This window comes from Dipodomys merriami, unplaced genomic scaffold (assembly GCF_024711535.1).
Source record: "Dipodomys merriami isolate MVZ:Mamm:240054 unplaced genomic scaffold, mDipMer1.0.p SCAF_122, whole genome shotgun sequence".
NCBI lineage: Eukaryota > Metazoa > Chordata > Mammalia > Rodentia > Heteromyidae > Dipodomys > Dipodomys merriami.
The window spans coordinates 910,056-925,118 of NW_027202516.1; the positions used below are offsets into that span (position 1 = coordinate 910,056).

A 15,063-nucleotide genomic window follows, 5' to 3' on the forward strand; every position below is an offset into this window, starting at 1 on the left:
TCGAACCCAGGGCCTCAGGCATGCAAGGCAAGCGCTCTACCACTGAGCCACCTTCCCAGCCCAGTCTTAAACATTTTCAAGAACTTCCAGACTCAGAAATATTAGAGCCATTCAGCTTTCCTATACGTAAGAAAGTTCTTAAGCTGGGCGCCAGTGGCTCATGCCTGTAATCAATCCTAGCTACTTAGGAGGAGGCTGAGATCTGAGGATCACAGTTCAAAGCCAGTCAGGGCAGGAAAGTCCATGAGACTCTTATTTCCAATAAACCACTAGAAAACCGGATGTGGTGCTGTGGCTCAAGCGGTAGAGCGCTCACCTTGAGCTGAAGAGTGCAAGGACAGCGCCCAGGCCCAGAGTTCAAGCCCCACGATGGACCAAAAAAAAAAAGAAAGTTCTTTCTAACTTAGTAAGAATTTAGCAAAAGTTAAGTAGGCCCTGCTAGTCTTCAGAATTCTGTGCAGAATTCTGTTCAATCTCACAACAGAGAGACACCAAGATTGTCCCATTTTATGGTAAAAGAAAATGAAGAACTGAAAGGCTAGGTAATTTACCCAGGGTCTATATCTGTTAGGTCTGTGGTGGAGAACAGCCTCTTCCCTTACCCCTTCCTCTTCCTGAAGGACAGCAAGTAGCCTTATCAGTAGTTGCTTGTCAATCACCTAACTGTGGGTGAGCAAAGGACTCCAGACTCTGGGGTCACATCCTCAATCCGCCGGGGTCACTTCCTGAACTGCCCGTCAAGGCCCCCTCGGACAGTAAGAGGTTCCCCAGGCTCTGAGGTCACTTCTGCATTTGCTGTGGTCAGACCTCCCAGCCTTTCCCTATGTCCTCTCTTTCAACCCTAAGTTCCTCTCTCGCTGTCTCTTTCCCACCTTTCCCTATGTCATCTCCCTCAACGGTAAGTTCCTCTCCCTCTCCTTTCCCCTATCCCCTGTACCAGATGGTATGAAGTCATCGTCAGTTATATGCCATTGTTGTTCTTCTGTAGGCTACTTCCACAGTCTACCGGCCTGCCAATTTCCCTTAATTCCCACAGCCACTACTATAGTTCAAGACCTCAGTTAGTCTTTCGTTTGGCCATCCGTTTACTTTTCATGAACACAGACACCAATATGACTTCCTGGAAACTCTGCCTGGCATGAACTTTACATCCCACTGTGCGTCTCAGCTTTCCACATCCTCACTCAACTGCTGTAGTTATTTATACCACAGGAAATTATAACACATCACTCCTCAAAAACCTTCAAGCCACACTCCCCTGTTGCCCTTCTCCTGGCTTGCTTAGGCTCATCTTCTACTATTTCCCATAACTTAATGACAAACTTCATTGCCACAAAAGTGCAAACCACTGCTGGTGCTGGTGGCTCATGCCTATAATCCTAACTACTCAGGAGGCTGAGATCTGAGGATCGCAGTTTGAAGCCAACAGAAAAGTCCCTGTAAGACTCATGCCCAATTAACCACTCAAAAATCAGAGGTAGAGCTGTGGCTCAAAGTGGTAGAGTGCTAGCCTTGAGCAAAAAAGCTCAAGAACAGCACCCAGGTCCTGACAACAAAAAAAAATTTAAGTGCAAACTCACAACCAAGATTAACATGAAAATCACATAAATGCATTTCTTTAAATTAAAAAGGGGACAATATCAAAATAGTCTTAACTAAGCAAATAATGTAACACTGAAGAGACCCCCATGAAAGGTAAAGAGAGTATCTAAGAGATACTATGCTAAGGAAAACATACATGGTCCAATGGCACATGACTGGAAAGGGAAGAAAACACCGTACTCATAGCGAATTCCTGCTGCTAGAAAAAAGAAAGGAGATAACCAGCTAGTCATCAAAACAGAGCCCCAGGTGCATGAACTTCTCAGAGGAGCAAGAAAGAGATCACCCTAACTGACCCACCTCTCTCCCACTGCAGCTCATCTTCAGGGCATACAGACACATGAAACAGTCCAAAAGCAATGTCTGTACAATGGTTTACAATGCTTGAAACTCTTCTACATCATCACCCCTATCATCATCATCATCATCATCATCATCAATTAAAATGCAAATAAATAAATTCAATTTTGAAATTATGTTCATTACAAATTTCAGGTCAGAATCACAAATGGAAGATTTTGAGGAACCTGCACGAAAGTGATACAAACAAAAAAAAGCTCAATCCCAGGATTTGACCTCCTCACTCACTGCTCCACCATCACCATCTGCCTCCACCATCACTGTCTGCTCTACGATCACTGCTCTACCATCACCGCTCCACCATCACCGCTCCATCATAACTGCTCCACCATCACTGCCTGCTCTACCATCACTGCTCCATCATCACTGCTCCACCCTCACTGCTCCATCATCACTGCTCCACCATCACCATCTGCCTGCACCATCACTGCCTGCTCTACCATCACTGCTCCACCATCACTGCTCCACCATCACCGCTCCACCATCACCGCTCCATCCTCACCGCTCCACCATCACTGCTCCATCATCACTGCTCCACCATCACTGCTCCACCCTCACTGCTCCACCCTCACCGCTCCACCCTCACCGCTCCATCATCACTGCTCCACCATCACTGCTTCACCCTCACTGCTCCACCATCACTGCTCCACCATCACCGCTCCACCATCACCGCTCCATCATAACTGCTCCACCATCACTGCTTCACCCTCACCGCTCCATCATCACCGCTCCACCCTCACTGCTCCATCATCACTGCTTGCTCCACATCACCGCCTGCTCCACAATCATCTCCAAGGGGAAGAACAGAAAGATCTGTGAGCAGTGGTTTGTCCCAGACCCTCCTGTCTGAGGAGTCAGCCTGCCCTGTTTCCCTGGGGTCTGGGGTATGCTGGGGCACTTTGGACTGTCATGAAGAGGACTAGCTGGAAGTATTGTCAGGCTGCCTTTAGCCCTTCCTTATCTGCTGCATTCGTGATCTTACAGGAAGTGACAGTATGTAATACACAAGACATAAGAAAACCTCCAGAGACGACATCAGTTACAAAGATATGACAGCTGCTCTTTAGGGGTAGGGTCTAAATAGTACAGCACTTGCCTAGCATGCACAAGGCCCTGGGTTCAATCCCCAGCAGGAAATATAGACTGTTTCAAATAACACTTAAAAACATCTTTCATGGGGCTGGGCAGGTGGCTCAGTGGTAGAGCGCTTGCCTTGCATGCCCGAGGCCCTGGGTTCGATTCCTCAGCACCACATAAGCAAAAAGAAAAAAGCCGGAAGTGGCACTGTGGCTCAAGTGGTAGAGCACTAGCCTTCAGCTGAAGAGCTGAGGGACAGCGCCCAGGCCCAGAGTTCAGGCCCCATGACCGGACCCAAAACAAACAAACAAACAAACATCTTTCATGTGTTCAAAAGGGTAAATGGTACCAAAGAAGAAAAGCAAAAAAAACTTGATAATGAATTTTTCAATCACTAATGGCAGGCACATAATGTTTTCTCTGGAGACAGCACACATACCGTGTTTAGGGAAATGACTTCTGATATATTTATTATATTTAGTTTCCAGTTCTGCCAAGAACTGTCAGTTGAAGTAAAACATCTTAGTAAAATTACAGTGAATGCTTTAATTTCCTACATTAATGTAAATCTCTAAACTCACACCTGTGTTTATATACCCCTTTTGATGAACCACTGCCTTAAATGTCAGCATGGATTCCACTCTATTTCAGTGCTAGTGAAGGACAAGCTGTGAAGAAACCCGCTCATGTATTTAGTAACACACTTTGTAATTTATACTTTACAAAATATCTAAAGTCTTGCTGGCAGGGAGGTTACTTAACCCCCATGTTCTTCAGTTGCTGCTGTGAGGATTAAATTATATAATCCACATAAAGCATGTAGAAAAATGCTTGGCACTTGATAAACACCTAAAAATGTCAGCTATTAGTGATTAATTTCTCTCCTTTCACCTCATCACTTAGCAGATCCAGGCCTTAATAACCCCTTTCTAGCAAACGAGGACCTGATGCAAGTTTTGAAGTAGTACTGTGGGTTTTCCTGTACTCATATAGCAGCCTTCATCGGTGAGCCCACTATGAAGGACAATATGAAATAGGTGTGGTTCTGAGGCTCTGGTAGCGATGATGAAGGGCTCTCTTGGGACACTGGGATGGGCCCAGAATGCTTTGGCTAGAGCTGAAAATATCAAAGCAGCAGAAGCAGCTGTCAACAGCTGGAGACCTAACACAGCAGCAGGTAAGGAATTTAAGGGTGTGCCTTCAGGAAAGTCGGGGTAGGAGGACCGATGTGCTCACAGGGCTCAGCTAACTGGAAAACTGGTGTCACCACTCCTCTCCCGGGTGACTCAGGTGTAGACACTCTGTGACTGAGAATACAGCATCATGATATTTCACAATTCCATGAGCCCACGACACGCTACACCCTTATCCAAAAGATCAAGGGTAAGGCCTCAAACTAATCCACAACCCAGGGCCTCAACGGAAGAGGGTGGAGGGTTTTCAGAGAACTTGGGAGAAAGAAATATTAGCCTATAGAATGAAAAAATCCTGTATTCCTAGGAAAGCTCTGTATCTTTTTTAGGAGACCACTAGAAAACATGAGTAGCACTTCACAGTATGTTTAAAATTTAAAACTAGAAATGTTTTTCAGCAAGGTTATTTTTCATAATGTATACATAGGCATATATGATAGTGTAACATTATAAGGCCTTAGGACATAGCTCCACATAGGAGAATTTCCACTAATTTAAAGTCACATTTTTTCAAGGGCAAAGTCAGGAATAGGAATCCAAACAATGTAAATATAAGGAATTTTACATTTAGCGGGGTGCCAGTGGCTCACGCCTATAATCCTAGCTACTCAGGAGGCTGAGATCTGAGGATCACATCACCATTCAAAGCCAGCCTGAGCAGGAAAATCTGTGAGACTCTTATCTCCAATAAACCACTAGAAAACTGGAAGTAGCACTGTGGCTTAAGAGGTAGAGCACTAGCCTTGAGTTGAAGAGCTGAGGGACAGCACCCAGGCACAGAGTTCAAGTCCCATGACTGAGAAACAAAAAACAACAACAACAAAAACCTCTACATTTGAAAACTGGATGAAAAGCTAAAAAACACAGATGGGGCTGGGAATGTGGCTTAGTGATAGAGTGCTTGCCTAGCATGCATGAAGCCCTGGGTTTGATTCCTCAGTGCCACATAAACAGAAAAAGCCCAAAGTGGTACTGTGGTTCAAGTGGTAGAGTGCTAGCCTTGAGCAAAAGAATCTCAAGGACAGTGCACAGGCCCTGAGTTCAAGCCCAAGACTGGCAAAAAAAAAAAAAAAAAAAAGACTTCCAAAAGTTAGCTTGAAAGTGTTTGCATATTTAATTTGAGACTTCATGGGCAATTAGGTTGAAGTTTCACATTTTGCCCCAACATCTATAGATTTAAACTACCTTATAGTGAGCAGGCTCTAGTTTTGTAGCTTGATAACATATTCTGTTAACTTTAAAATATTGCCACCAAAGACCATCTGCCATGGATTTTTACCACTACAGACACAAATGGTTACATATCAACTAACATGAAAATTTAAAGAACATTTTCCTTATTCTTCAAATATAAAAGTTACCAATATTTTATTATACCTGTCTAATAAATATAGCTAAAATAATGTAAAGATAATTATTTGATACAAACACTACTGTGAGCACAAAAGCATTAGGTTTACAGAGTCTTTGTATAGACAGCATGCCCTATGTGAATACCCTCACTTGAACCATTTGGAAAGAAGTCAAACTGTACTGCTGTAACAGAAACACGCAAAGGGCTCTAAGTCATAAATGTTTCTACTTAGATAAAGAACAAATTAAAGTTTGTTAATCATCCTAACACTCAAAAACAGCTCAATAGCAAAACCTCACTGAATAGCAGATCAAAGGTGCTAAACAAGAAAATTACTCAGGACACCTGCCAAAGGCAGTAGGGAGCACTTTATTCCAGGTGCAGCAACTCAAACAGGCTGTATAACAGAGAAGAGTTGAATCCAACTCTTAGTACACTAGGAAAAGTGAGCCTTTATAGCCAAGGATGGGCAGGTGGAGGAGCATGGTAAATTAAGAAGTGGTAAGGAATCCTTGGCTAATCTGACAATTGTTAAGATATTGAGCTGATAGCCGAAATGCTGCTAAAACTAAGTAAGTAGGTCCTGTTTAAAAAAGAAAGTTTAAGAGCCTGACTAGATAGGTCAAGGAGAGAACCAGCTTCATCATCTGATGGGAAAGATAAACTGTTTATTTTCCAAGGCTGAGTAGTAAGCAAATTCCAACCATGGTGTTCTCTTATTTTTGATTTCTAGAAATAACAGTAGTAACATTGCTAATGTTTGTAACTGTTCAATCTGGGAGCACTGACATCTTCAAGGAGAGGATAAAAACATGAATCTTACCCTTTCTCAGGGCCAAGAATTAGGAGATAGATATATGTTATACGTAAAATGAGCTTTTTCCACTGAGCTGCTTTTGAGGGATTATTCTGCTTAGTAAACTTCAATTTGTTCTTTCAATAGAAAGGTTTATGACTTGAGCCTTTTGTGTGTTTCTGTTACAGCTGCATAGCCCACAATGATGAATACACTTCCAAAAACTCACTTCGCTGAACATAAAGGAATTGAGCATAAATTTCTTTTAATTCTGAAATGGACTTGACATTTGTAACACACAGAATACTCTCCATACTGTAACACCTCCCCCCCAAAAAAATCAGCTAACTGAAAACAATAGAACAAGGACCAAAATTGTAGGAGGGAAAAAAGGACTCTCTCATTTACAAATATCTAAGAGAAAATGATAAACAAGTAAATACCAAAACCATTATAAAAATTCCACACATGTAAAATCAAATCAATGTTTCAACGTTCACTGGAGAAAAGTGTCCAAAGATTCTTACTAATTACTGACATTTTCGGTAACAAATAACAATTAAATTTTAATCACTGAAAATAAATTACCAACCAAGAATTACATGAAATATTGTCTGAGATTTAAAATTACAAGGGATTAGAAATCTTAAATTGAAAGTTTAGGATAAGAAAAAAAATATTGTAAAGTGAGAAAAAAATCGCAATTCCAGGTTTTACAATGTTTTTAGTGAGCAAAGCATGAGGTCATTGCCTTCACTCTCTGAACCTAAAGTTCTTTTAATTCTGAAATGCACTTGACATGTGTAACACGCAGAGCGCTCCCCAGCCCATTACTGTCCCTGGCACTCTGTACTGTTCAAGTGAAAATTCCTGCCACTAGACCCACTGGCATTCAAAAGAAGCATCCAGAAGACATTGTAAAACACCTAAGTAAATGGAGAGGAGCTGGACTGAGGCTGGCGCCGGGCCTGGGACACCAGATCTTCCAGTGGAAGGAGCCTGAGAACCTGTGTAAGGTCACTTGCTCTGAATGTGCAGCAGGTTTATTTTACAGAAAACAGCACCTAAGTCCAGGTACTCTAAGACCTAGGCCAAAATACAGCTTCTGTAACATGAAAACCAGATGGCCCTGAGGCTCCTCACCCTCTGCCATCTCCTTCTGCCGACCCAGGCAGATCACAGGCCAGGCAGCACTACACGCGACAAATGCTAATACCCTTCCCTACATCCCTGCTCTGACTTGGCTCTAAAAGCACAGCAAATATCTGTTCGGGTAGAACAGGTTTCAAATGAAAGCCAAACAGTCACACTACAGTGAAGAAAATGTGCGTGTTTATATCAATGAAATACTAAGAGCTGAGAAAACCTAAAATGAAACAGGAAGAGGTTATGGGGATCTCAGGGGAAATCTAATCAACACCTGAGTTCAAGGATCTTGATTGCCAGTGTTAGGAGCCATGAGAGAACAGTATAAAAACAGCCAAGAGGCCCGATGAGAAAGTGACTGACGTCTACCACAGGAATGAGTGATTTTCTCCAGGACCCTGGCAGTACTTCCTCACTCTGCCTACCACAGATCTCCACCATCACAGACACTGGGTCAAGGCTTACATTCAACACTTCGCTTTCCAAAGCATGGGGCACATTTCCACTAGGAGGAAGCAGCAATCTTCCCACCTCCACTGGCTTCCCCAGGTACCCCTCAGAAGAATGTTTCTCTATCCAGTCCCCCGCCCAGAATCACTGAACTAAAAAATAAATAGCCGGGTGCTGGTAGCTCATGCCTGTCTGGAGGCTGAGATCTGAGGATCATGGTTCAAATCCAGCCTAGGAAGAAACGTCTGTGAGACTCTTATCTCCAATTAACTCCAATAAAAAGCCAGATGTGGCACTGTGGCTCAAGTGGTAGGGCACTAACCTTAAGTACAAAAACCCCGGGGGGGCCGGGGGGGCCAACAACAAAACACAATTCTCATTTGCAATAAACTGGTTAAAACTTGCTGGGAAGGTGGCTCAGTGGTAGAGTGCTTGCCTTGCATGCCTGAGGCCCTGGGTTCGATTCCTCAGCACCACATAAACAAAAAGAAAAAAGCCGAAAGTGGTGCTGTGGCTCAAGTGGTAGAGTGCTAGCCTTGAGCTGAAGAGCTGAGGGACAGCGCCCAGGCCCAGAGTTCAAGCTCATGACCAGACCCAAAAAAACCCACAAAAAACAAAAAAACAAACCCTGCGTATTTAATGTCTCATACATTCCTGTTTCCAGCTGACAGGTGCAAGCTCTGCCGCTTCTGCTCTCCTTCAGGTCGCCTGCTACCACGGCACCAGGCAGGCCGTGTGCACCGAGTGCTGTGTGCCCAGGCCCAGCGGGCCACGCACACTGCTGCTTAAACCTCCAATCTTGTGAGGTCGAGAATATTATCCCACTTTTGAAGATAAAGAAAGCCTGGGCTTTAGCTTAGTGGTACAGTGCTTACCCAGGGTGCACAGGTGCCCTGAATTCAATCCTCAGCATAATAGTAACTAAGCAAGCATGAAGAAACATAGGTACAGATTAGAAAATCCACCAAATTTAACTGTGTCGTTTAGGATTTAATTTGTCCTGTGACTGGCATGCAGTTGTCCCCACCAAAACTAATGTTGCAGTTCAATTCCTCAGGGCCGCAGCTATGGCTATGATTAGGAATAAAGGAAGGCAATGTCCCAGGAATGAGCGCTCATGCTTGTGAGACTGGCAAGGCTTCCCACGTCCGCCCCCCTCCCCACAAGACATCACATTGAGCAGCTCAGCCCCTCTCTATGACCCCCGCCCTCCCCTCCCCCCCGCACTTACCCTTTAACTCACTTCTAGATTTCCAGTAATAACTAATACACAGTGCCACATAAGCAACTATATTACTATATTGTTTAGGGAATAAAGATAAGAAAAAAGTTTCTATGTGCGCAGTACAGACACAAGTATTGTTTCAAATATTTTGACCCACAGTAGGTGGCAGCTGCAGATGAACCCGCAAATACAGAAGACAACCTGTCACGTGACTCCAATGTGGAAGTGAGTTTTGAGAGGCCAGGAGTGGGTTTTACCGACAAGTGACTTCCAAACTACAAGCACTCCCCCCTCAACTTCACTGCTGTAATGTCCCCGCAGATGCAAAACCACTCACTAGTTTTTCAGGCAGGTGCTCAGAAATATAAAGAAAATGGACTCTACACTTAATATCAGTAAAAAGGAGCATGAAAACAACTGGAGATCCACAAAAACATACTTACAGCCTCAAACTGCAAGTGGCTGTCCTTGAGGAAGCTTTGAATTTTGTCCTTTGGTAGAATGCTAAAGCGGAATCGAAGGAGATCCATTTCTTGTTGGATGAACCATCGCCTAAGGTCTTCACTGAAATGGAGACAAGGATTTTAAGCACAGATACAAAATCCAATGGTTATTAAATCAAGAAATTGCTCTGAGACAATACTGGGAGACAATCAGGATGCCAAATGACAGCAATTAAAAGACACGTCCTCAAACACCATTTTCTAGGAATCTGTTGGGTATAAAATTTAAAAGCTCACTGAATGTCTGAGGCACTGACATTGGAAAGGGGTATTCCACTCTCTAAGGTGGTTTCATCAAGGCCAAATAAACAACCAATTTTTTAAAGATAATTTTATCTCCAAATAAATTAACCTCAGTAAATCTTACAAAGTTATTAAGCTTTATAACTTATAATTTCACAAAATGTAATGTGCACAATATGCTTCAATATTGCAAGTATAATAATATATTAATCTCATGGGCCGGGAAGGTGGCTAAGAGGTAGAGTGCTTGTCTTGCATGCATGAGGCCCTGGGTTCGATTCCTCAGTACAAAATAGGGAAAAAGCCAAAAATGGCTCTGAGCTGAAGAGCTGAGGGACAGTGTATTTACCTCTAAGACACGTAAATTAGTGACATTGTTATATTATAAAATAATCACTGTACTGCATGTAAAATACAATTTTACTTTTTAGGTGTTTGGTTTTTCGTTTGTTTTTTTGTCTTGGGGCTTGAACTCAGGGCTTGGGGACTGTCCCAGAGCTATTTTGCGCAAAGCTAACCCTCTACCACTTGGAGTCACAGCTCTACTTCTGGTTTTATGGTGGCAAATTGGGGATAAGAGTCTCATGGACTTTTCTGCCTGGCTGGGTTTGAATGTGATCCTCGGCTCTCAGCCTCCTGAGTAGCTAGGATTACAGACGTAAGCCATGAGTGCCTGGCTTTTTTAGGTTAGCTTTTACACATTGTAAGAAATCCATTTACTATATAAATTACATATGCTCTTCCATAAAACAAAACAAAAAAACTCTAGAGTCAAAGTTGATGAGTAATCTCTCAGTTATAATTTTGGGAGAGTAAAAAATTCAAGAACCTCACCTGATAAGCCTACTACTAAAAACAAACATAATAACCATATTATTTGGCCATAATAAAGGAGAGGAAAAAAAACAAAATTTTGAAAAAGCTACTAACTCGTTCTCAACTCTGGGTGGCACCACTGACTTAAGAAACTAAAGTCTAGTACAGACACCTCAAATTCTAAAGATACATATCAAATTCAAGCATGTGTGCAATTCCTTTTCCTTCTAAACATTTTTCTCTAGAAATAGTATTAAAAATCCTTCCTAATAAAAACCCTGGGAAGGTGGCTCAGTGGTAGAGCGCTTGCCTTGCATGCCTGAGGCCCTGGGTTTGATTCCCCAGCACCACATAAGCAAAAAGAAAAAAGCCGGAAGTGGCGCTGTGGCTCAAGTGGTAGAGCGCTAGCCTTGAGCTGAAGAGCTGAGGGACAGCACCCAGGCCTAGATTACAGGCCCCACGACCAGACCCAAAAACAACAACAACAACAAAAAAAACCTTCTAATTTTTTTGTTTGTGTGCTTAACCTGAGTCTTGACTCATGGCCTGGATACTGTTCCTGAGCTCCTTTTGCTAAAGGCTAGCACTCTACCACTTAAGCCACAGTGCCACTTCTGGCTTTTTCTGAGTAGACATTTCACAGACTTTCCTGCCCAGGCTGGCTTCAAACCATGATCCTGAGATCTCAGCCTCCTGAGTAGCTAGGATGACAGGTGTGAGGTACTGGTGCCTAGCTTCACCCTTCTAATTGTAATCATAGTCTCTCCTATAAAGCTAAAAAGCAGCTCCTCAAGTAAATTTTAAAATAAATTTTTCAATATTTTTTAAATAAAAACAAGTTGTTCTATAAAGGTTCCCTTTAATATTCAACCCACGAAAGACTGGCTCCTCGAGTTTTTCTGAATTCAGCACAGCACACTCAGTGTAATGTGTCAAGTTTCCACAGACCCATTTATAACCAAGACATCAAACCTGACTGTGAGGATATACATAAATGCATACTCACGACTGGCAATACGCAAGGCGCAAAATAAAATGAGAAATGTGATCCTTTCTTCGTGGTTCATATTCATCCTCCAAGTTTTCCTTTAAAAAAAGGCACATGAATAGAATAGGATTAGAATAGCCTTTGAACAAGAGCAGATATAAACACCAAGTCAGCATAACCCAAAGCTAAAGTAAAAGTGACAAAAATATGTTTCATTCATGCCTTGCTTGATAATTGTCACTTTACTTCCGTTATAATCAGATCTGACCTGATCTCATTTAATCAACTGCGCCTGGGTTCAGAGCAGATGCAACCGTTTTCCTCCTGGAATCCTATCCAGCCCGTACACTTTAACCATCAATCCTCAGCTTCATTAACCAATATTCTAAATTAACCTATAGCTAAACTCTATGACCTTATTCCCAAAATGCCAAGATCTTCTGTAAAATAACTAAATAAGTGCACAATGACAGGAATTTGGGATATAAAATTTACAGCCTGTAATTTTTTTTAATTGTGAAAATACCATACAGAGGGGTTACAATTACATGGGCAAGGTAATGAGTACATTTCTTATCAAGCATTGTTGCCTCCTCCTTTGTTTCCCCTTCTCATCCCTTCCCATCTCCCACCCCTCCAACAGCCTGTAATTTTAAGTAGACCCTCGGCAATGCCAATGAATACTTGAGTCTGAAGTGGCAAGATCTGAACTTAGGTACTAAGTTGATACCAGGCATTGTGCTGAGCCTTCTTCATGTATCAAGCCATTTAATCCTGAACAAGGGTCTATGGTAGAAGCACTGAAATGTCTTTAAAATGAGGAGACCGAGGCTCTGAGAGGTCAAGAACTTGTCCAGTTACAAAGTTTATTACTTTTCTCTTACTATAACTAACTATTCAGGATAATCAACCTAAAAAAGGAAAGGCTGGAGGCTACAGGTGAGGCTCAAGTGGCACAGCATCTGCCCAGAGAGCACAAGGCTCTGAGTTCAATTCCCAGAACTGTCAAAGGCTCATTTCTGGCTCATAGGGTTTGGCCCCACTGCTTTGGGGTGGGCAACACATGCCAAAGCAGAGCTTCTCACCTCGTGGAACAGGGAAGAAAGAGGGAAGAGACCAAGGTCCCCCCCCTGCTCTAGGGCTGCCCCAGTAACCTACACCTCCCCCAGGCTCCAGGACCAAGGTCCTCCCAGGCTCCAGGACCAAGGCCCCCCCATGCTCCAGGACCAAGGCCCCCCCATGCCCTAGGACCAAGGCCCCCCCATGCCCTAGGACCAAGGCCCCCCCCATGCCCTAGGACCAAGGGCCCCCCCATGCTCCAGGACCAAGATCCCCCCCAGGCTCCAGGACCAAGGTCTCCCCATGCTCCAGGACCAAGGTCCCCCCCATGCTCCAGGACCAAGGTCCCCTCCAGGCTCCAGGACCAAGATCCCCTCCAGGCTCCAGGACCAAGGTCCCCCCCATGCTCCAGGACCAAGATCCCCTCCAGGCTCCAGGACCAAGGTCCCCCCATGCTCCAGGACCAAGGTCCCCTCCAGGCTCCAGGACCAAGATCCCCCCCAGGCTCCAGGACCAAGGTCCCCCCATGCTCCAGGACCAAGGCCCTCCCATGCTCTAGGACCAAGATCCCCCCCAGGCTCCAGGACCAAGGTCCCCCCATGCTCCAGGACCAAGGCCCCCCCCATGCCCTAGGACCAAGGCCCCCCCCATGCTCCAGGACCAAGGCCCCCCCATGCTCCAGGACCAAGATCCCCCCCAGGCTCCAGGACCAAGGTCCCCCCATGCTCCAGGGCTGCCCCAATAACCTACACTTCCCACCAGAGCCCAATTCCTGGGCCTACCACCTTCCAGAAGCATTAAGCCAAATACCAAGCCCTGAAGCCAAAGGCCTACAGAGGACAATCCAGGTCCAAAGGCAGAGAGCAGCAGAGACAGCATGTGACATATAATTACTGCTTCCCCTCTGCGTCACAGAAAGGCTGTTTTGACCCTTGCCAATGGACAACAAGGACCCCTAGGCATACAGCTCCTCAGGCTCCCCGGGGCACCCATGGTGTGGTACGCTACTTTCCATCTCCACAGGCACGACATCTCCCTTCCTGGTACGTAAAGCCGACCCCTCCCCAAGCTCCTCCAAAACGCGTGTTCTTGCCTCTGAAGGACTTGACGTGCCCAAGTCCCCTCCAAGTGTCTTCAAGCTTCCTTCCTCTCCCTTCAAAGGTCAGCATCACCAACTGTGTATGTATGCATCCCTTTGCGTGTGCTGTGCACCTCCTTTCTCCCCAACACCCAAACTCCGCCATCTTTCCTGTTATTTCAGCTGAACTGCTAAACATTCCATAAACACCTCCCTTCTCCAGCCAAGACCACTGTTCTGGTCCCTGCCCCCATCTATCAGAGCCGTCACCAGCTGCAAACTCCAGTGGGCACAGCAACATCCAGCTCACTGAACCTGTCCTAGGTTTCTGAGGCTGCTGGGTATAGCACCACAGAAGTAAACGCCTGATGTCCCATCTCCTGAGCCTGACCATCAGTAAATAAGTTTCCTCGTCTGTGAATAGGGATGAAGGAAAACCCACCAGGTAAGATACGGATGCACTTAGAACAAAATCCAGTGCATACTGAGGGTAATCCAAAGGTCTGCTGCTGTTCATACTGACACTGTTGGTAAGACCACTGTCAGGGAGACTCCACTCTCCTAGACTTCTTTGTCACTAGTAACCAGGTTTATCACCTCATTCTCCAGAAGCTCCTTCTCTATCTCCTTCCCATACTCCTCCCATCCCTCTTCACCTTCAATCTGGTAACCCCCATGTCCTGTTCCCCATCCTTTCCTCTTCACGTTATTCTCCTAGGATGTTCCCCCCTCCAACGCACACCCCTACTACAGAGGGCTTCAAGTCCACACTCATCTAGTCTCCTCTAGATGTCTCCACAGACACTCCAAGTGATGGCCAGAACAAAACTGAGACTCGTTTTCCCTCCTATACATCACACTCATCTACCTCATTGCCCTAACCAAGGCCTGGGTTCATTCATATCTTCCTCTCCACTTTCCCCAATAATAAGTCACAACCATTTTTGATTCTACATTCTTAACATCTCTTCCATCCATCTCCTGCTCTAATTCACTTTTTCCCACCATTTCCATCAGGCCTATTTCCACTCATCAGACATAGCCGTATCAACCTGCTGTTCAGTCATTCTCCAAGAATAAAAACATGATCACATCTGTCAAGATGCAATGCCAAGCCAGATACACTGGTGCATGCCTATAATCCTAACACTTGAGAGGCTGAGGCAGAAGAGC

At 44.5% G+C, this 15,063-nt stretch overlaps 1 protein-coding gene across 3 annotated transcripts in view; it reads right to left on the bottom strand.

Moving 5' to 3' along the window:
• Positions 1-15,063, bottom strand: part of Prim2 (DNA primase subunit 2) — a 120,679-nt gene that overhangs the window by 82,331 nt on the left and 23,285 nt on the right. For all 3 annotated transcript variants that reach the window (XM_070017249.1, XM_070017248.1, XM_070017250.1), the window contains exons 4-5: positions 11,772-11,851; positions 9,647-9,767 (exon numbers count right to left, since the gene is read on the bottom strand). In XM_070017249.1, the coding sequence (XP_069873350.1) occupies positions 9,647-9,767; positions 11,772-11,851 (201 nt within the window). The remainder of the gene's footprint in view (positions 1-9,646; positions 9,768-11,771; positions 11,852-15,063) is intronic.